Raw genomic sequence first — 22,998 nt, forward strand, 5'->3', positions numbered from 1 at the left:
AGGATTCATCAAAGTTATCTACAGCTGTTAGCGAACATTCGGTAACAATTCGGTAACGATTCGCTAAAACGGAATAAAGTGCAATTCATGAAAAATAAAGTGGGCGTGGTTTAGCGTTACATTTAGGATTAGTTATCTCCTTCACTGCTCTGTCGTTATTCCTGTCAGATCATTGCTGACAGAGAAGATGGAGCCATTTGAAGTGGTTATGTATAAGCTGAGAGTGATTCAAAGGCGCAGAAGGGCAAGAATAAGGTCTGCAACAATATAAATTTGTAAGAGAATAGATTTATTTGCTATAACACGACATCTGCATTTCTCTTGAATCATCTTGTAAGAGAACACAGGCAGTGTCAGGGTTAACTATTTTTGCTAGCTGCACTATAATTTTTTACAAAAGGCTCCTATCAAATTGTGGGATTGTCCCAACCACTTCCAGAATCCTGGTCCAGGTGTAAAGCCCTATTCAGAATGTTGCTACGTGGTGTTCAAAGGACTGCCTTTTACCCACAATTCCATGGGAATCTTATGGCCTTGTGTTAAATTACCGCTGTAAAATGGAAATATCGACACGTTACCGAAAGTTTACCGAATTGTTATCGAATTCACACCGAATGCCGAAAAACCTTGATGAATACAACTAGAAATCGCTAAACTTCGAATTCGGTAATTTAACAAACTGGAAAAAGTTATCTCAAAGACAATGATGAATCGAGGCCATTGTCATTTGTTACAGAACTGGGACGGATCATGGGATTACAGGTACAGCAAAACAACCCACTTAGCGGTCATCCTGAAACATTTCATTCAACAGTCTAAGAATACCTATCTCTGTTATATATGCGAAACAGAAGCATTTACAGCTAACCTGAAGCGAAAATTGTATGCGTAGTACAGCTAAGAAACAGAACAATTGTAGCAAAGGATTGGGGAGAGTAGAGGTGGGATGGCTCTGTTTGTTTAATTTTTGTTTTGTTTTATTTATTTTGTAATTGTGAAAACTGGAGAAGAGAATATGGGGATATGTTGTATTGGAATTGATATGAGAATTGGAATATTTAACTTTTTCAATAAATTATATTAAAAAAAGCAAAGAAGAGAGTCTCATATTATTCTCCAGTACAGAAAGGTTTAATAAAAACTTCAGTTGTTCCCTATGCAAAACAGCTTTACTGAGCTATTCAGCCCCCTGGGTCAGATACAGTCCTGTTTTCTGAAGCACTAGCAGGGGCCACATATAATAATTCCTTTTCCTTTTTTGTATTACGCTTTTCTCCTGTCGGACTAAAAGCACTTGAGCTGCAGCCACTAGAGCGCACTCAGTAGGCAGTTGCAGTGTTAGGGAGACTTGCCCAAGGTCTCCTACTGAATAGGTCCTGGCTTACTGAACAGGGTGAGCAGAGAGTTGAACCCAGGTCGCCTGTGTCAGAGGTGGAGCCCTTGACCAGTACACTATCCAACCAGGTATTTATATATACCTAGGGCTTCCTCTAGCCCCCCTCAAGCCTGATTGCTCCTTCATTATCCTCAGTCACCTCCTCGTTCGCCTACAAATGGCCCCGGGAAATCCTCCAGTCGGCCTGCAGTTGACCCTGAACCAGAGGACTTTCCAGGGCTAATTGTGGCTGAACGGGGAGTCGGAGAAGGAGGGCGTCGGAGCGAACAGGCCGGAGGAAGCCCCAGGTATGTATATTGTGTAATTTTAACACCATCTCAGGTTCCCTTTAAACAGCCAAGAAACAGTGAGAGACAACTTGATATTTTACTGCAGGAAAGTTCAAATGTTCATTATTTCTGCTTTGTTTTACACAGTAGAATCTCCTTATAGTAAACTCTGATATAGTAAACCTCTGGATATAGTAAACTCAGTCCTCCCGCCCTAGCAAATACATCTGTATAAATATACAATGTATGACCAATTCTGATATAGTACACTTCTGATATAGTAAACTACTTTTAATGGTCCCTTGGAGTTTACTATACAGGGATTTCACTGTAGCTTTAAAGAAAGAGTGTGGTTTTAAAACTTCAACTGTGATAGAATGATGTATTGTTATATAAAAAGATATATAACTGAAAATAAAAACATGAGACTCTTTTCTTTGCTGCTAATGTTCTATCCCTTATCCGTACTACACGTACAATTCATTATATCTTTACTTTTTTTTGTTTGTTTCAGGTTCCCTTTAAGGATCCATATTACAATCCTGGCAGTTTATAAAGCTCACTTGGAGAAAGTGTCTGCTTTACTTAAATCTTGTATCAGCATGAATTGTGAAGTCGCTATACAGCCTCGTGACAGATGATAGACCTACATAAACTTTTATTATTAATGAAGGTAATAAAAATAAACTCAGCATTTCATAACTGCCTAGTCATCTTCCTCTCTACTGTAACCGTTTATTTCCTAGCAACTGACTTGTAACACCCCCAGCTGCTGCACTCTTCCTTACCTAGTGTGGCGGTTAGAGTGTAAGCTCTTCTGAATAGGGTTATTGGAGGGTTTTCGGTGATCTTTGTAGTGATGGTGTACTCAAGAAAATCTAGGTAAACAGAGATAATGGTGCAGTACCATTAATATATGGGAAGCTGTAGGTATATGCAGCTATACCCCTGCCCTGCAACCACCGTATAAGCCAGCAGGAAATTAACCTCCCTAGCGTTCTGGACGAGCTGAGCTCGTCCAGAGATGCTAGAGGGCACCGCTCAGGCCCCGCTGGGCCGATTTTGATAAAAAAAAATTTCAAACACGCAGCTAGCACTTTGCTAGCTGCGTGTTTGCCCCGATTGCCGCCGCTCGCCGCCGATCCGCCGCCACCCGGCGTGAAAGAGGCCCCCCCCGCAGACCCCGTGCACAGCCTGGCCAATCGCCGCCAGGCTGCGCTTTGGGGTGGATCGGGAGTCCCAGGGACGTCACGACGTAGATGACGTCGACGACGTCACTTCGTTCATCACCATGGCGACGGGGGAAGCCCTAAAGGAAATCCCGTTCAGAACGGGATTTCCTTATGGGCGTGATCGCCGGCGGCGATAAGAAGGGTGGGAGGGAAAGAGGAGGAAGGGGAGAATCATTTAGCTAGCGCTAGGCTAACTACATGATAAGGAACAAAAATCGGGCGAAAAAAACCCTCCCGCGGCCATGCGGCCGCGGGAATTGAAACGCCCAGCAGGTTAACCGACCCCGTTCAGTTTTCCAGGTCCTGCCCAAAGCAGGATGGTTGCTCTCCTGGGTTCGTAGGTTTTTTTGCTGTTGCTTATCTTTTAGAGCAGAGAGGAAGTTCGGAGGTCAGGTCTAATGCCACCTCTATCTATTGAACAGCACTGTGCAATATGTTAGCACTTTATAAAGTTGAATAATAATGACAATGTTAGTGCATATGCCCCATGGTTTGATAAGCATTGTTTCTGTAGGGAGGGAGGGAGGATGGAGAAACCCTTGAAATAAAAGCAGCACAACAGATGATTTCCACTCATGACAGCAGTTTCAGACTGTTCCACAAGGCTACGATTTAACTTCATAAGTGACAGAATAATTATAATCTGTGTCATGAGTGTCACGCAGCTAATAATCAAGATAGTTCTCTCAGGAGACCTGTAACACATTTACATACATTTTATACGTACGCGATCACAATATGTCCATAAATAGGGCACAGTTACAATAAGTCACCCGAGGAACAATTTAAAGTGGACCCGCCAGCGTTCATGAGAATCATTAAAGGGAACGCGGTGAAAATAAACTGATGAAATAAACAATTGTATCTATCCTCCTCTCTTAGATATCCCACAGTTTTATTTTATATTATAATCTATTTTTTAAGCTGTTATTGTTTTATTGTCTCTGATCAATGACACATTCATTGAAGTAGGCCAGAGCGCAAATCTATGAACTATTGACCCTTTTTATTACGTTAATTGCCTGCATCATCCAGACTGAGAACTTTAGTCCCCACAAGGTTTTCAGGACCATCTGTCTTTTCCCACTTTCTCTAGTATTCAGACTCACTGGGGTTGATGCACTATAAGAAATAGCGTTCCTTATCGGAGTTAACATGCCTTATCAGATTTAACATGCCTTATCAGAGTGAGTGTGCCTTATCTGAGTAGCATAGCGAGTGCTACAAATGTATGCCTGCTAATTGCCAATGACGAAAGCTCCACTCGTTCTGCCCTGAGCCCCTGCGGGTCCAATCACTTTCAAGGACATTATCCCCGCACTTTGATTGGCCTGATAGGCTGCCTATTACTTGACAGGAAACTTGACAGGTAGCCTATTGTGCCAATCTAGATTGTAAGCCTTTGGGCAGGGTCCTCCTCCTTTTGTGTCCTACCTGATCATGCACCTCCATTACTGTGAACCCATGCTATGCATCTGAGTGATCCTAACTTTCCTAATCTCCATGCTCCCCTCCAGTGACTGACTAAGCATTACCTTGTACTCATACTGTGCTGCATGATCTGATCTTTCTTGTATTCCTGTATTGTCATATTGCTGTATGTCACCCTAAATATTGTCTGTAACCTAAATTAATGTTCAGCGCTGCGTAATATGTTGGTGCTTTATAAATACAATAAATAAATAAATCAGGGGCTCAGGGCAGGATGAGTGAAGCTCTCGTCATTGCCAATAAGCAGGCATAAATTCGTAGTGCTCGCTATGCAACTCTGATAAGACATGATAACTCTGATAAGGCACGCTATTTGTTATAGTGAATCAACCCCTTAGTACCATATACAAACGAAAGCCATACCTCCCATCTTTTTGAGATATGAAAGAAGGACACTTTAAGACACACCCTGCCACACCTCTAACCCCAAGCCACGGTAACAGTAAAAAAGGGCGCAGGAGGCTAGTGGACAAATCGGGCGCCGCCATTCACTCCCATAATAAATATCGTTTAATGGGCGCCCGATAGGAAAAAAGGGCGCCGGAGAAAAATAACGTTTTAAAAGCGGCGCCCGGAGACTTAACCTCCCTGGCGTTCTATTAAAATCGCCAGGGAGGCTGCGGGAGGGTTTTTTTTAAATTAAAAAAAAACTATTTCATGCAGCCAACTGAAAGTTGGCTGCATGAAAGCCCACTAGAGGGCGCTCCGGAAGCGTACTTTCGATCGCCTCCGGCAATCGAAAGTAACAAGATAGGCCGCAATGAGCGGCCTATCTTGTTTCGCTTTCCTCGTCGCCATGGCGACGAGCGGAGTGACGTCATGGACGTCAGTCGACGTCCTGACGTCAGAGCCGCCCGATCCAGCCCCTAGCGCCGGCCGGAACTGTTTGTTCCGGCTGCACTGGGCTCGGGCGGCTGGGGGGACCCTCTTTCGCCGCTGCACGCGGCGGATCGCCGCGGAGCGGCGGCGATCGGGCAGCACACGCGGCTGGCAAAGTGCCGGCTGCGTGTGCTGCTTTTTTCAGAATCCAAATCGGCCCAGCAGGGCCTGAGCGGCGACCTCCGGCGGCATACCCCGAGCTCAGCTCGGGATTACCGCCAAGGAGGTTAATGTTTTATTACTGCTTCTTATGATTACACATTATTTAATGATTTATACATTTTTTAATATTATTTTTAAACGAAAAACAGTACAATATTTTTTTCAAGCATTATTTTGAAACGAAAAACAGTACAATTTTTTTTTAACATTATTTTTAAAAGAAAAAACCGCACAATATGTTTTTGAAACTTTATTAATGCTTATCACAGGGGGGTCTTAGGTTTAGGCACCAACAGGGGGGTCTTAGGTTTAGGCACCAACAGGGGGGTCTTAGGTTTAGGCACCAACAGGGGGGTCTTAGGTTTAGGCACCACCAGGGGGGTCTTAGGTTTAGGCACCAACAGGGGGTCTTAGGTTTAGGCACCAACAGGGGGGTCTTAGGTTTAGGCACCAACAGGGGGGTCTTAGGTTTAGGCACTAACAGGGGGGTCTAGGGGTTAGGGGTAGGTACAGGGAGGGTTACTTAGGCACCAACAGGGGGGGTCTTAGGTTTAGGCATCAACAGGGGGGTCTAGGGGTTAGGGGTAGGTACAGGGAGGGTTACTTAGTAAAAAAAATTTTAAACGTTATTATACGTTTCACTATTTAAACGAAAGATTAACGTTTTTACAATTGCCGATTTAATGCACATTATTTAATGATTTATAACTTTATAAAACATTAATTTTAAACGAAATACAGTACAATACATTTTTAAACGTTATCCATGCTTATCGTTTAAAACCCCGCGCCCTTTTTTCCCAGCGCCCCTTTTTAACGTACGCCCAAGCCACACCCCTCATGATGCAAATCACAAAGAATTCAGTGTCAAAAGATGTAGTTTTATCATTCAAACCACAAAAAACAACCTTTCTATTATCATTAGTTGTCATTTATATTAACATTTGAAAACAAGAAACATATCAACTTAATTGATTGGGAATAAAGTTTAGAGGCAGCTAAACACATTTTTCAGTAGAAGAATACATATATATATAGATAGATAGATAGATAGATAGATAGATAGATAGATAGATAGATAGATAGATAGATAGATAGATAGATTCGTACATCAGGGAGGGACTGTCCCTCCAAAAAAGGGACAGTTGGGGACTATGGCCAAAGAGCTAGGGGTCCCAGCGGTATGGACAGAAATGTCTGTCCAAAAAAACATGCTGTGAACAGTATAAACGTGCATACACATCAATACTCTCCTGCACTGTATACTAGACCCTTGCTTGACACATTTTGGCAAGTTGCAGAAATTTTTTTTTTTAAATTTTATCACTGTTAAAACAGAAATCCTGGGAAAATTGAACGCCAGGGAGGTTAAGTTTAACTTTAGGCCCCCTTCAAGCAATTGGTATGGAGCGCCAATGATTGCTGCTTTATCAGAGCGGTATAAGTAGAGAAGTGGAACAGCTTGTTACTGATTATCACAATTCAAAGTAGATATAGAGGTGATCATTACCATCATAGTACTAATGGAAAGCTAAAACAGCAGTTGAAGGCGGGCTTCTGATGGAGCCCTCTAGTCCAAGGGCCCTGGTACAGTTGCTACCTCTGCATGCATCCCCTATTGCTACGACACTGATTTAAATTAAGCCGACTTTGAATGTAGAATGACTCAAAAATTTGGAAATGGTGAGAAAACGTAACCTCATTCTGTGAGGGTTTCTGCATTTCAGGGTCCTGTTGCCTCCTGGATGGGAATCTACTGTAAAAGGATGATTGCCCATCAGGATCTCCTACAACGCTACCCTGTTTGCTTTATCTGCTTTAGTTGTCATCACTAGCACTGCAGGTATCAACATCAGACCATTGTGATTTTCTTACTGTATTGAGGGCGGATTTCTTGACAGGCCAAAAAGGCTCTGGCCTTGGGCGACTGCAGCCTAAAGGGCACCTGAATATGAAAGAGGGGTTTTTACATATAAAAGAGGAGGCTAAAAATAGCGAGCAACTCTTAAAAAAGGGAAATTGATGCCCAAATGAGCTGTTCATGAAGGTGAGGGACTGCAGTAAATGGATGAGACACATGGAAGATGGGGCTGCACATGGAATGGGAGGGGGATGCTGTACATGAAAGGGGAGTGAAAACATAGTTTGCCTAGGAGAACAAAAAGTATCAACCTGGCCTTTACCATATCTGTTTTAGGCTACTTTCACACTACACGCGGCGCAACCCTGCGCGGTACTCTCCCCTGCAGCAGCTCATCGTGAAGGCAATGTAAGTCTATGGAGACTCACACAGTATTGCAACGTAATGAGGTGCGACAAAAGAAGCAAAATTGCTTATACTCACAAAAGTGCATAAGATTTCAGCAATTACATCATGCGGGTTCTTCTGGCCAACCTCCTCCCATCTGGATGAGGGCATGAGAGCCTCCATGTTAAAGTATTGTCTTAACTTCCTGCAATCTCTTCTGTGAAAGGACATGGAAAACACCACTTTCCTTCACTGCTACTGACAGTTGTGTCTGTCAATAATCTTCCCCTCCTTCTCTGGTTAAGGGCCCGTTTCCACTACACGCAGATTGGATGCAGAATGGATGCAGAAAAACTGACTCCAATGAATGCCTATGGGATAATCTGCATCAGAAAAATCGTGTTCAGTGGAAACAGGCCAATAGGCTTTCATTGGAATCAATTTTTCTGCATCCAATCTGCGTGTAGTGGAAACAGGCCCTAAATGGAGAATGGAGGCGGAGTGGCTTCACTATGATGTAATATGGCAGGGTTGGAGCATTGGATAAGGAGCAGAGGTTGCTGGGATGCAGTACTTAGGTTTCCGGTAGGAATCAGTTGTAGACTGCTTATCATCCTCCTTATCATTCATCCCTATTGAAGGGGGTGTAGCCTAAGGATGGGGGTGTGTCAGAAAAATCAAGCAGCTCATTCTCCTCAGAGGATGTGATCTTCTGACCCCCCCTACTATGGAATTCCCCTACAGGGTAGTATGAGAGAGAATATGAAAGATGATTATTTGTGTCAGATGGGAGGAGCAGGAGTGAAATGCGTAATACATATGTAAGATCAGACTGGTAAGCAGGGCTGTTTAATTAATAGTATGCTGCAGAAGTTGCAGTGGCTGTAATAATGATTTATGCTGACATTCTCCATAAAGGGGACGAAGAGGCGCTTTGGGCGATCCTGACAGCCAATCATCTGTAATTTATTACCAGCACTGATTGGCTATACAGGTCCTTCTAATCATAACATAGCATTTAATGTGACTGCTTCATAATTTACTAAAATGGCTCATCTTTACATTAAGCACATATAGAAAATCAATTCCAACACGTTTTACATGCAGTTTTCACACGGGAATGGATGCTGCATAATTGAACATAAACGCTATCTATCACACAAGTTTAACAGACCTTACAAATGGGTACATAATATCCAAAGGAACAATCAAAGGATATTAACCTCTTGGGCGATAATCCCGAGCTGAGCTCGGGGTATATCGCGCAGGAGGATTTCTCAGGCCCTGGTGGGCCGATTTGCATAATTATTTTTTTTGTTACACGCAGCTAGCACTTTGCTAGCTGCGTGTAACTTCCGATCGCCGCCGCTACCCGCCGTGCCGCGCAGCCCCCCCCCAGACCCCTTGCGCAGCCTGGCCAATCAGTGCCAGGCAGCGCTGAGGGGTGGATCGTGACTCCCTCTGACGTCACGATGTCCATGACGTTGGTGACGTCATCCCGCCCCATCGCCATGTCGACCGGGAAGCCCAGCAGGATATCCTGTTCTGAACGGGATTTCCTGCTTACTCTGATCGCCGAAGGCGATCGGAGTGGGTGGGGGGATGCCGCTGTGCAGCGGCTATCATGTAGCGAGCCCAGGGCTCGCTACATGATTTAAAAAAGAAATTTTTTTATAAAAAAGTGCTGCGCCCCCTCCTGGGCGATGCAATTGTATCGCCCAGAGGGTTAATACTAAGCAGAAATCCCCAACATCCCTTATAGGGAGTCTGAAGCCAATCCCGCCAAAAAAAAAACAGATACTCACCAATGTAGAGTTAAGGCTCTGGGTCCTATAGAGCATTCCCATTCCCCTCCTGGCCCTGTCGTTCCTGCGCTGGCTCCTTTGTTAGCAGTCTCTGACTGATGGGTCGTAGACTGCTCTCTCCCACTGCGGGAGGCTTTGGAAGTCTCAAGGAGCATTCCGGCTCATGTAGACGTGCCGCTCCATACTGCACACACGTGAGCGCGTTCTCTGGTGCACTACCTCATGTGCAGTATGGAGCTGCCCGTCTTCAGGAGCACTTGGGTTCCCGAAGACTTCGGAAGCCTCCAGCAGTGGAAAATTTGAACAGAAGAGCCTGAGGGGGAATGAGGAGACGAGGAGAGGTGCGGGTAGGCTCTATAGGACCCAGAGCCTTCCCTCTCCTTAGGTTTTCAGTTTTTTATTGGCTTCAGATTCACTTAATGCGCAGAAAAGGATTAAGAAGAAATAGCACGTTTTTTTTCCCATGGATAATGGTCATCTGTCTTTTCTAGTTTTGGTGGAGGCTAGCATTCACCAGGCCCCTGGACTCTCACCAGGCCCAAGGCAGCTGCCTAGGCTTGCCTTGTGGCTGCTCCAGCTCTGCTTATATGTATTGAAAGTTTCAGGAAGGTCACATGTGGGGAAGGACGATGGTCCACAGAAAGTGATTTAGACAAGCTTGTAACATGGTGCTCTTTGCCTGCTGTTTCTCTGGGGGTTATACAGGTAGTCCCCGGTTAACGAACGAGATAGGGACTGTAGGTTAGTTTTTTTAACCTAAATCTGTTCTTAAAGCGGATCCGAGATGAAAAACTATAACAAGTAACTTGTCTATATATCTTATCTAAAGTTTAGATAGTTTACATAGCAAATATAGCTGCAAACAGCAGAAAATGATTATTTCTTCCTGTGATACAATGACAGCAGCCATGTTGTTTGTAAACATTACACAGGCAGGCTTATTTGTATCTTGAGCACTCAGCCTGTGAAAAAAACCTAATCCCCCTCCCCCCTCCTCCCCTCTGCTTCTGAAATCTCTGGCTAGTAACACCTCCCCCTCCTCCTGCCCAGACTGAGCTCCCATGAGCCCTTGCTACTGCCAAGGCTCTCTGAAAACCTGTTGGCGAGGCTTATTTAGTTTATAGGGAATTAGAGTATTAAAACAAAAACAAAAAAGTATTTGGTTTGAAGAATGTCCTATAAACAATAGGAAAGGAACACAATTTTGCAATGAGTAAAAGTTCACCTTGGATCCACTTTAAGTTGGAACATTGTGCCATGTTTATCCCCTGTACCTCCTCTATGCCCCCTGTGCCTCCTGTGTCACCCTCTGTGCCACCTCTGCCCTCTGTACCTGCTTATACAAGTTTAAAAGCCATTTTTCCTTTGATTTTTTTTTTTAAATCGATTTTCTCAAAAACTATAAGTCCAATTTGAAAAAAAAATGTTTTGACTTGTTCCCATGGCAACACAGAATCCATGCCGTTCGTATCGGCCAGTCGTTCGTAAGTCGGGCGTTCGTAAGTCGGGGACTACCTGTATTTACAAAGTGTCCTTATCACTATTATCCTTGTGTATACACATTTATACACTTTATGCTGGGAATACACCATGAGTTTTTTTGGCAGATAGACGGCTTGATAGATCATTTCCGACCAATCTGATTTCGATCATTTTTCAGATCGATTTTCTCATAAAAGTGAATGAAAATCGATCAGTAAAAGGATGGGAAAAATTATCGTAAAATTGATCGGAAAGTAAATCTGCCAAAAAAACCTCATTGTGTATTCCCAGCATTACAGGGACACTACAGTATGCCTCCTTATTAGTCCAGGGCTAGCTCCTGAGGAAGTGAATGTGTATTCAGGAAACATGTATACTCACTTGTACACATATATGGTCTATATGCTGTGACTAAAGGTATGTGCTTACCTTGCCTTTGCACCTCTGAGAGGGCTACCTACTTATGTCTGTTTTGCAAAACTTGTGGACAATGTTGCATGACCACATGTACGCATACACTATTTAATTTATGTTTTTAAAGTGGACCTGACCTCTTTCACAGGACAGAAGGAAAACAGTTCAGGTCCGCTTTAGAGAGAGTCTGAAGCCATTATAAAATCTTCTTTTTTCCTTCTATTTATCTTAAGCAGTATGAGTAGAGCTGAAACGCCGTATTCCCGTGGCAGAACGAGGGCTTTATACCCCCAAATCTTGGGGCAAACATCCACGACTTTCAAAGTCGTGGATTTTGCTTTTCGGGGAGGCAGAGCTTAGCGCTGTAGCTCTGCCTCTACTGAAGTCAATCCGCGCGCGGATCTCCGCCTCTCCTCACCCCTCAGTGAAAGAAGACTGAGAGGGGCTGTAATGATCGCTGCTGCAGCAGCTATTACTGGAAGTAGTAGTGCTGCAGCTCAGGCAGTTCTGATCTATTTCCATGCAAGCTGCATAGCTTTGTCTGTTTTTCCCTGCTGTCAGCTTGTGACTGATTATCATTCACCTGTGTGGGAATCTGCATGTCTGCTCCCATTGGATGACCTCAGTATAAAGATCTGCTTCCTGCAGGGTTTCCTTGGGTTTTCATAGCTTCAGCTTAAGCCTGCCTTGCTGTCGCTTTAGCCCCCGATCGTGTTTCTTGTTATAAAGATACTTTGCTGGTCTTTGCATCATATATTGGTTCATTGCCAATATATATGCATACCAGCACGTTTATTATTTTCCTTGTATTTGTGTTACGTGATACATCAGTGTCGCTGATGTATACGTACACGAACTGTTTATATCCTGTGTGCAGTTAGTCAGCTTTCCAGCACGTTTTGGTAGGTTGCGCGTACCGTGACCACCCGTGCTGAGGTAGTTACCCTGCTTCTGGTTCTGTTTGTGGATTGCGTTCATCTCTGAGAAGAGATAACGAATCCTTCTGAATCCTGTTCTGTTACTGTTTGTGGATTGCGTTCATCTCTGCGAAGAGATAACGAATCCTTCTGAATCCTGTTCTGTTACCGTTTGTGGATTGCGTTCATCTCTGCGAAGAGATAGCGAATCCTTCTGAGTCCTGTTCCCTGTATTACTCTAGTCCTAGTCAGCGTTCCTGCTTATGTCATATATCGGTTCATTGCCGATATATACATATGTTAGTCAGACCTTACAAATAGTTTCATTGATAGCTGTAATTGTAATACGCTAGGAAAACATACTTATTGTATATTTATCTGTGTTACGTTCTTCTATCTCAATCCTGCTATTTCCTGACCATCCTGTCCTGTCTTTGTGAGGCACGCCATCGCCGCAACGCATTGGCTGCCTCATTCCAGTCTGTCTGGTTTTGGACGCTTGCTGTCGCTAAGTAGCCGCTGGCTAGCAAGCGTTCATTCTGTCTACCTGTCCTGATCTCCTCAGTTCTGGTTTATGCGCTCAGCGCTACTTTGCGCTGAGACGTTATAACGAAAGCATTGTTTGTGGCTGTCAGATCTGCACTGGCTCTGTGCGCCACAATCTCCTATTGGAGTCAGTCCTCCCCTCCACTATACTAGGGATAGCCTGTTTCCTTGTGCTAGTGTGTGTACCTCCTCCACGCCAGCTCATGCGTTGCATGCTGACTGTGGAGAATACACCACCAAGCCTTACATTATGAAAACCCCATTACCAATCCCCATTGTGGGGGGGATTCCCAGAAAGTATGACACTGTTAATTATGGTTCCTGTTCCTTTAAGAAATTTGAAGAACTTAGCTCTGAAACAGAAAATGAGTTTTTCTCTGAATGTGCCAGGTTCCTGACCAATCCTGATCTCCAGGCGACTCCTGTTTCAAGAAAGACCAAAACCAAACAACCACTGACCAGTATATGCTGCTCAAAAAACTGCAATTTATTGACATTAACATATAGTTTTTTACACACTTAGTTTATTGAAATTGTGTCAGGATTATCTGACACCATACAGAAAAATTTGCCAATGCAAAATAAAGTGCTGCTGCTGAGTAAAGACAGCGTGGAAGAATCCCCAGGGAATAGCATTCTCCAATTCAAATAGCCCACTTAATAAGTTCATAAAAATAATCCAAGGCATAGACGTTTTTTGGTGATGCCAATAATGTTTGTCTGTGAGGAGACCTAAAGAGAAGTTAAATAAGGTCAAAACCACTCACTGTGACACAAGACTGGCGTAGCCAAATTACATAATGATCATTAGTGCCAACTTGGATACCTGACAAAATAGATCTTGGTGATGCCTGTGTCCTGGTTCGTGAGGAGACCTATAAGGAGTGGTATAGGGAGGTCATAACCACTCACAGAGGGCATTTGCAGGCATGACCAATGTGGTCAAATAATTCAACCAACAGTAGGTATCGGGTTAGTTTAAATCTAATAGCCTTGGTCATCAATGAAACCAGATTGGATACCTGGCATGTAGCTCTTGGTGATGCCTATATCCTAATCCATGAGGAGACCTATAGAGGAGGTTTAGAGAGGTCATAACCACTCACAGAGGGTATTATATAGGCATGACCAATATGATCGAACAATTAAGCCGCCAATAAGTATACAAATAGCTTGAATCAAATAACCTAGATCATATTGGGACAGAGTGGGACAACCGGATTGGATGCCTGGTATATAGATCTCGGTGATGTCTGTGTCCTGATCTGTGAGGAGACCTATAGAGGAACGTTTAAGGAGGTCATAACCACTCACAGAGGGCATTTACAGGCATGACCAATATGATCAGGCAACCAAACCGCCAATGAGCATACAAATGACTTAAGTCTAATAGCCTGGGTCATATTAAGATAGGGTGAGACATCTTAGGGGCACCATTCCTAGATCTAATACGAGACAAGTGAATCTAAAAAGTCCTTGGTAAACCTAGATTGCTCATAAGGGATGATAGGTGCCACAAAAGTAATTTGAATAAAGTTTCTATTCCCTGTATGTATAGGAGCCAACACTTCAATGTCCAAAGACGGGAGCCATATCCGCAAGAAAAAATTAATTAATCAAGCCTTCATGGAACTGCAACAGAAAGCAACAGAAAGCAAAGAATATCATTCCAGCCAAAGTAATTTTGGGTAATCAGCCATAGGTCCGCATAGTGTCCTGGTTGCTTACTCCATGCAGACAAACATTGTTATAGCGTAGAGATGCATCGCTCCTTCTTATGAAACGAAGTACACACATCCATATTTGCAGTGTTTCAACCTGGGCACTCCAACTAAGTTATATTTTGTTTAAAGGGGAATTATTCCAGTGGGCATTTGATGTTCTCAATCATTCCGATTTGAAAGATAGACCGCTGGAATTTCTAGCGTTTGTGATCCATAACTGGTTGCGCATAGATCCATTGCCTTTTCCTCTTAATGAACTCCTGGCAGCAGGCCAATCAGCTGCTCCTTCAATTGCTTGCAAGAATGAGCAGCAAGCAGAAAGTGTTACTGATAATTTTCCTGCAGCTTTGAATAAATCACCAAAACCCGCAAGGTCAAAGGCAAAACGCAAACGTTCTAAGAAACGTGTCCAATCTGCAGAATCGTTATCCTTAGCGACTGAGACCTATAATGAGATTCTGCCATTAACAGATAATGAAATGCAATTGTCTTTCAGGGGAGTTAAATGGACTTATGAAACTACTAATGAACTTTCCTCCCTGGCTAGGGAAAATAAAGATTTTTGTTTAAAAGAATTATCTGAGTATGATTATGATGAGATATTACAGAGTATTGAACAAATCAACTTATTTGTGAACCAAGGGAAGTTTGCATACACTACAGTTCAACACTTGCTACAGGTATTGGAGATTCTTAAGAATAAGGAATCTGCCAATCACCTGCTAATTAACCCTATACATGTGCCTGCCACAATCATATCTGCAGACTGTGATCAGCCTAAATGTTTCGCTGTTAAGTATGCATGGGATCCTCCATTCGAGAGGGGAGAGATGGAAGCCCTGGTCTGTGAATGGAAGAATGATTCAAGTTCATTTTGTCAATTTTACAGTGTAAAAAGTGAAATGGTATTGAACGCATGCATTAAGTCAGCCTATAACCTAATAGAGGCTGGTGTGTGTAGGTATGACTGTGTGGCTCCCTTGATTGATGTGTGGGAACTGATTTTGGATGATTTTTATGTGACTCCGAATTCGCAAATTTGGCGTTCTGACCCGCCTGCTTCAGCACCTTTGGCTGATTCAGCAGGTGATTCGGAGCTCTTTTTGTGTGAAATTGAAGTTCCTGCAATTCCACCCTGTACCATGGATAACTCAGTGTTACTTCCCAGTAAAACAGAAGCCACTGATACATTCTTAACCTTGCCCTGCGCAAATTTCTCAGCAGAGAATCCAGAGGTCCTGCTGACTTCCGAGTCCAGCCTAGCCAGTACTCATGACTCTTTGTTTAGTGAAACAGACACCAGAAAAATCTTGCCTGTCTCTGCAAACACTTCTGCAGAAATTACCTGTGTTAATAAAGTTCAACTCCTGTCTGATCCAGCAGATGCCAATAGATGCACTACATCAGTTTCCGAGTCCCAGCAATCCTGTCTAGTAAACTCAGAACCCCAGCATCTGAATTTTCCAATTTTACAAATGAATGGTGATTCAGATGCGCAAACATTGTGTCTTGATCTTCCTGTTTCTACACCTCGCTCTAGTTTCGTGAATAGCTCAGAGCATTTGCTATGTGAACCTGAAATCGCAGAATTATTACCTTGTTCAGAAAATTTTCCAATAAATTTGCCCTGTACCATGAATTGTGCAGTAGATCTCTCCAATGAAACTCAGGTCACAGAATCATTATGCTGTCCAGCAGGTGCTTCCATGGTTTTGCCCTGCAATATGGACTGTTCAGTGATCCTGTCCAGTGAAGCTGTGGTCGCAGAGTCTTATGCTTCACCCAGTACTTTGGATACTTTAAACCCTCTAGCAGAGGAGGCTGAAGCACTGCTTACCTCAGTTGGTGTTGCAGTAATATTCACTTGTCTAGCAGCTGTTTTGGAATTACAGTCTGCTCTAATAAAACTTGATGAATTTCTGCCCAGCAAAGCAGAAGCCATTGAAATATTGTCCTCGTCAGCAAGTGTGTCAGATACCTTGTCCTGTACACAGTCTGATTTAACCAATGTTGTTGAGTCCCTCTCCAGTGTTGTAACAGCCGAGGAACTCCAGCCCTGTCCTCTGAATGTTTCAGAAGTCTTGCCCTGTAACATGGATAATTCTGATTCTCTGGTCAAAATAATAGAAATCTCAGAATTTCAGTCCGGTCTGATGAGTGTTCCTGAAACCCAGCCCTGTATCCTGAAAGATTCTGGTTCTCTGGCCGCTGTGGCAGAGGTTCCAGAGTCCCCTTCCTGTCCAGGGAATTCCTCAGTTTTGCCTAGTCCAGTGGGGGCTGCTGCAATACTGACTTGTTCTGCAGCGCCTCATGAGCTCCAATCCAGTGTATTAAATGAGTCTCTGTCCAGTCCAGAGGTAGTTGTGGAGTCCCTGTCTGGTTCAGTGCATACATCAGAAGATTTGTCCTGTCTTGTTAGTGCCCCTGAATCTGATTTGTTACTGACTTTGCTGGAATCAGCGACATCTATGTCTGATCCAGCATTCTCGTGTAAAAGTCCAGTAGTTGCGAAGTTTAGTCATGATGATTTTTTTTTGGCCAGTCCTGGTTTTGGTCCTGTCTTGGCTGACCCTGAGGCTCACAGTTCCTTGACATGCCCAGAGGTTTCTCTTGTGCCGGTGTGCCCAGATGTTCTTTGTGTGCCAGAATGCCCAAGTGTGTCTAAGGTGTTAGCGTGCTCTGATGCTTCCTTAGTGGGAACACGTTCTGATATTGCCAGTCTGCCTGCATGCCCAGAGATGGTTCTGGTCCCTGAGAGCCCTGATATTGATGTTTGTCCTTGTGGCCCTGACTCGGGAATTGCCCTAGGTTCCATAGGGGTTCTTGATGGTTCTCCATGTGAGCCTAAGGGGCATTCTGACCTATGGGGATCTCTTTGGAGCTTCAAGGTGTTCTGGGAGGTCTCTGAGAAAACTTGTCCTGGTGCCTTGGACTGGTTCAACAGTGGGTTTTGTGTTGGTAAAGACAGTACCGGTGGGCATTGCAAAGGCTTTGGCGTTTCTGAACGGTTCCTGGAAGGCGGTGGGTATCGCTCAGGGAGTTTCGGAGGGCTTTCTTCTGGAAATCATGGTTCTGATGGGTGTCACACTGGGGCTTGTAGTACTGATGGGCATGGTTCTGTAGGTTCTGGTTCTGATGGGTCCAGTCTTGTGGGGACTGATTCTGGAATTCGGTCTTGCCGGGCTGTCCCGGTCATCATGAATTATCAGTCAGACTGTTTTGTTTGGAATTTCAGTTTTGAAAAGCGTCTGGAATCCGCTTTTAAAGGCGGGGGTACTGTAATGATCGCTGCTGCAGCAGCTATTACTGGAAGTGGTAGTGCTGCAGCTCAGGCAGTTCTGATCTATTTCCATGCAAGCTGTATAGCTTTGTCTGTTTTTCCCTGCTGTCAGCTTGTGACTGATTATCATTCACCTGTGTGGGAATCTGCATGTCTGCTCCCATTGGATGACCTCAGTATAAAGATCTGCTTCCTGCAGGGTTTCCTTGGGTTTTCATAGCTTCAGCTTAAGCCTGCCTTGCTGTCGCTTTAGCCCCGATCGTGTTTCTTGTTATAAAGATACTTTGCTGGTCTTTGCATCATATATTGGTTCATTGCCAATATATATGCATACCAGCACGTTTATTATTTTCCTTGTATTTGTGTTACGTTAATACATCAGTGTCGCTGATGTATACGTACACGAACTGTTTATATCCTGTGTGCAGTTAGTCAGCTTTCCAGCACGTTTTGGTAGGTTGCGCGTACCGTGACCACCCGTGCTGAGGTAGTTACCCTGCTCCTGGTTCTGTTTGTGGATTGCGTTCATCTCTGCGAAGAGATAACGAATCCTTCTGAATCCTGTTCTGTTACTGTTTGTGGATTGCGTTCATCTCTGCGAAGAGATAACGAATCCTTCTGAATCCTGTTCTGTTACCGTTTGTGGATTGCGTTCATCTCTGCGAAGAGATAGCGAATCCTTCTGAGTCCTGTTCCCTGTATTACTCTAGTCCTAGTCAGCGTTCCTGCTTATGTCATATATCGGTTCATTGCCGATATATACATATGTTAGTCAGACCTTACAAATAGTTTCATTGATAGCTGTAATTGTAATACGCTAGGAAAACATACTTATTGTATATTTATCTGTGTTACGTTCTTCTATCTCAATCCTGCTATTTTCTGACTGTCCTGTCCTGTCTTTGTGAGGCACGCCATCGCCGCATCGCATTGGCTGCCTCATTCCAGTCTGTCTGGTTTTGGACGCTTGCTGTCGCTAAGTAGCCGCTAGCTAGCAAGCGTTCATTCTGTCTACCTGTCCTGATCTCCTCAGTTCTGGTTTATGCGCTCAGCGCTACTTTGCGCTGAGACGTTATAACGAAAGCATTGTTTGTGGCTGTCAGATCTGCACTGGCTCTGTGCGCCACAATCTCCTATTGGAGTCAGTCCTCCCCTCCACTATACTAGGGATAGCCTGTTTCCTTGTGCTAGTGTGTGTACCTCCTCCACGCCAGCTCATGCGTTGCATGCTGACTGTGGAGAATACACCACCAAGCCTTACAGGGGCGGGGAGAGGCGGCGATCGGCGGAGATTGACTCCAGCAGAGGCAGAGCTACAGTGCAAAGCTCTGCCTCTTAAAGGAAACGCTCCCCGATTTTTGCCCCGGGGATTTGGGGGTAATAAAACCTCGTTCTGCCGCGGGAATGCGGTGTTTCAGCTCTATTTCATATTGTTTAAAATAAACAGCCTGTAAAAAGAAGATTTTATTTTGGCTTCAGACTCTCTTTAAGGAGGCTTGTTTCTTTGTTCTTAATTGATTGAGACAAATGTACGTTCATTTTAAAGACACTGGGCATGATTCACAAAGCTTTTTCACGTATTTTCACCATATCTTTGTTACATTTTTAAGCTTCCAAAAAGCAAAAATGTAATATAATGACGGTAAGAAAAGTAATATTGAAATGAAGTTAATCAGGAACAACTTACTTTGAGTGCTTATTTTGCTTGTAAATGTGCTGAAAGGTTATTTTTTATCAGTTAGGTGATAAATAAGGCATTATTAGAAGTTTTGTGACTAGAGCCTAAATTGACAAATGTGAAGTCCTTAATCCTTCTCTGGGGATCATTGTCCTCACTCTTTAAAATCCCACCTCGTAATATTCCTGTCTGAATCTGAACTTTATCTATAAGCTTCGTAAAATACCCCTTCAAACAAATAAAAACATCCAGCAAACTAGCTAAGATATGTAACTTGGAATAACCTCCAGTTAGGCTTAAAGGGGAACTGAAGAGAGAGGTATATGGAGGCTGCCATGTTTATTTCCTTTTAAGCAATACTAGTTGCCTGGCAGCCCTGCTGTTCCTCTGCCTCTAATACTATTAGCTATAGCCCCTGAACAAGCATGCAGCAGATCAGGTGTTTCAGACTTTAAAGTCAGATCTGACAAGACTAGCTGCATGCTTGTTTCTGGTGTTATTCAGATACTACTGCAGAGAAATAGACCAGCAGGGCTGCCAGGCAACTGGTATTGATTAAAAGGAAATAAATATGCCAGCCGCCGTATACCTCTTACTTCAGTTCCCCTTTAAGCTGACGTTTTGGTGCAAAATCAATTTCACAAATAGCATAACAATGGCATAAGGAAGCTTTCAGTATAGTGTATGGGTCAAGAATCTCAGAACGATCACCCAATAAAGGGCAGAAGTTATTCCTATTACCAAAATGTCTGGTTGGCCAAAGCTATTTACCAAATGTAAAATGTGATCTATGGCCATGATCTAGCCAACTGGAGCCTCTGTTTAAATACCCATCATATCTTTCACCTCTACAGAAGAAGTGATGGGGGAATCTATGCTAGCTCATGGGACATCGGCTCTTATTCAATTCACTGTTTCACCTTATTCAACTCGCAATTTTTTTTTACTAGATTATATTTTCACATCTTATCATTAAAATGCCTTTGAGGTCACCAGCAAGGAAGACATTTTTTTACAGAACTTTTTCACCAACTTTTGGTACCTTTTCAATTACAGAGTCTTGAAAAGTTATTTCAAACAGAAGATGAAAATATTATCTCCTGTGGAAAAAAAACAACTTAGGAGAAAAAGTGAATAGGATCGGGCCCAGTGTCTATAGAAGGAGCTTTGCTTGGTCTGAATATAGTGACCAAGACTATGGGCACCATACGCATTACCAAGTGACATTAAAGATTGTTTTGTTTTATAAAAAGCTGCTTTTAATGTGACCCTGACCCAGAAAAATGGCATAGACATGGGGTTTTGTTACCTGTTAGCCATTAAAATCACATTTACATTAAAACTGACAGGATTTTACAAAAATGTATGTGAAACAAAAATGGTCAGTTCTGCTCATCTATAGACTAAACCAATATTTTACAGGTTGTAACAGCGGCTTCCATGTCCTCAGAACAAAGTCAAGTCAAAGTGAGGTTCTATGATGCAGCACACAAGAACTCGTTTCTGGCAAATCTGAGGGGGGATGGGGGGAGGTGCGGGGCGATGAGTTGACCTCTTCCCACTCTACTCAGGTCCACCAAAGGGGTGTGTCTAGGACCATGCTTAAAGCGGTATAAAACCCTGACATAATATTCAATAAAAACATGTTTTCCTACTTTTTATATGCCATACGGTTATTATATTTGCATTTGTGCATAAGAATTATTCATTTAGAAATTACAAGTTCCCAAAAGTACAGTTTTTTGCTTAGAGAGCTGCCTTTGCATTTTATTCATAACTGGTTTTATTCATGTTGTATTGAAGGCAGAAATGCTTTCAGTGTCTCTCTGTGTCCAGGAGCTTCTGCACAGTCAGAGAATGTGTCACATTCCTCACTTGATACATTTAAGTAAACACAAGATAACATTATCTCCACTTTGGATAAGTCCAGATTTCTCTGCACTGAACTTTCAAGCTGTGTGTTTAACTAATTGAATGCTATTCAAGTAAAAAAAAAATGGTGGTAGAGCAAAGAAGAAATGCTGGGTTTCATTCCGCTTTAAGGTGCCTTAAAGTTCTTGAAAACAGACCGACAGGAACACTTAAAACAATACTTCCTAGCACTACAACATTCTACACTTAGTTACACAAAACTTTAGAAATCCTTTAGGCAGGGCTGTGAAGTACAAAATCATGAAACCACCGACTCCGACTCCAGGTACTCAAAATGGCTCAGACTCTGACTCCTCAACTCTGACTCCACAGCCCTGCTTTTAGGTAAGAATGTAATCTCTTTTTAGACATATTTGAAAATACATTATTTGTTCATAAAGGTTTGTTTTTTAAATACACAATCATCTGTAGGAATCACGCTCGTATTAATCATGTAGACAAGCGGAAATCTGAAGTGACTGACCTGAGACTTCTCTTGCACGGTGTCCTCCATCTGAGGGGAGCCTCCGATATTCTTCCAGCGATCACTGCCCATGTTCTGCTGAGGCAAAGGAAACAGTGACCCACCGATATCACAACCGCATCAAATGTAAACAAGTATTATTTTTCTTTATATTGTAACAGGATATAAATACTCGGCATAAAAACTATTGATACATTTGGAATGTGCATACAATAGTAAACCATCAACGCATTTCGTAGGTCCAAGCCCACTTTCTCAGGCACTGTATTTGGCCTGTTGAAGTGGGTGGAAACCCACAAAACGCTTTGCCTGTGCATAATTAAACTTCATATGTGTATGAATGTATTGTTATTGAGGTGAGCTGTTTTTAATACAGTTTTATGTAACATTGGGCGCCTCTTCCCAACTCTAAGCTTGTGCAGGATTGAATTTCCAATTAAAACCCATACTATTCTTTATAGAAATAATATACATCACTGAGGCTGAAACATGGTAGAAATAGGGTAATGAGTTCGCATGGTATGCCGTCAAAGACTAAAGCTGTACACAATATGGTCACACATGACTAGCACCTCCTGTAATGAAACCCTAACATGAATGAGCTCAGACATTTTAGCTTCTAGCCTGTGCTGTAACATATCTAGTCGCCATATGTAATGTTATATAGGAGAGAACAGAGGCGCCAAAAGGATAAAAGGGGTTTTAAAGAGACTCTGTAACAAATTGTTTATCTTTATTTCTTCTATGCTATAAGTTCCTATGCCTTTTCTAATGTGGTCTGGCTTACTGCAGCTTTTCCTAATTGCACAGTAGCTGTGTTATCTCTGTTATATGATCTAATCTTCTCTCTATAGTCGGCACAGTCAGGCTGAGGCAGTCAGACTGGAATGTGCAGGGCTGCTTGTGATTAGCTAGAAGCTGTACACACCCCCTGCAGGCTCTGTGTGACTAACACACTCTGCTTAGCTGAGCCTATTAGAAGCTGGTTAGTTTGTTTGTAAACACTGCCTAAAACTGGCAATTACAAGCCAGGTTTGCAGCAGAGAATGGCAGAAACAGCACAGAGGGGACCAGGAGCAC

At 43.1% G+C, this 22,998-nt stretch overlaps 1 protein-coding gene across 4 annotated transcripts in view; it reads right to left on the bottom strand.

Annotated features, from left to right (window-relative positions):
- FIBCD1 (fibrinogen C domain containing 1) overlaps positions 1-22,998 on the bottom strand; it is a 392,313-nt gene that overhangs the window by 335,708 nt on the left and 33,607 nt on the right. For all 4 annotated transcript variants that reach the window (XM_068248850.1, XM_068248849.1, XM_068248851.1 and 1 more), the window contains exon 2: positions 21,919-21,993. In XM_068248850.1, coding sequence (XP_068104951.1) covers positions 21,919-21,990 — 72 coding nt within the window. In that variant the 5' untranslated portion in view covers positions 21,991-21,993. The remainder of the gene's footprint in view (positions 1-21,918; positions 21,994-22,998) is intronic.

The sequence above is a fragment of the Hyperolius riggenbachi genome, chromosome 8, assembly GCF_040937935.1.
Source record: "Hyperolius riggenbachi isolate aHypRig1 chromosome 8, aHypRig1.pri, whole genome shotgun sequence".
NCBI lineage: Eukaryota > Metazoa > Chordata > Amphibia > Anura > Hyperoliidae > Hyperolius > Hyperolius riggenbachi.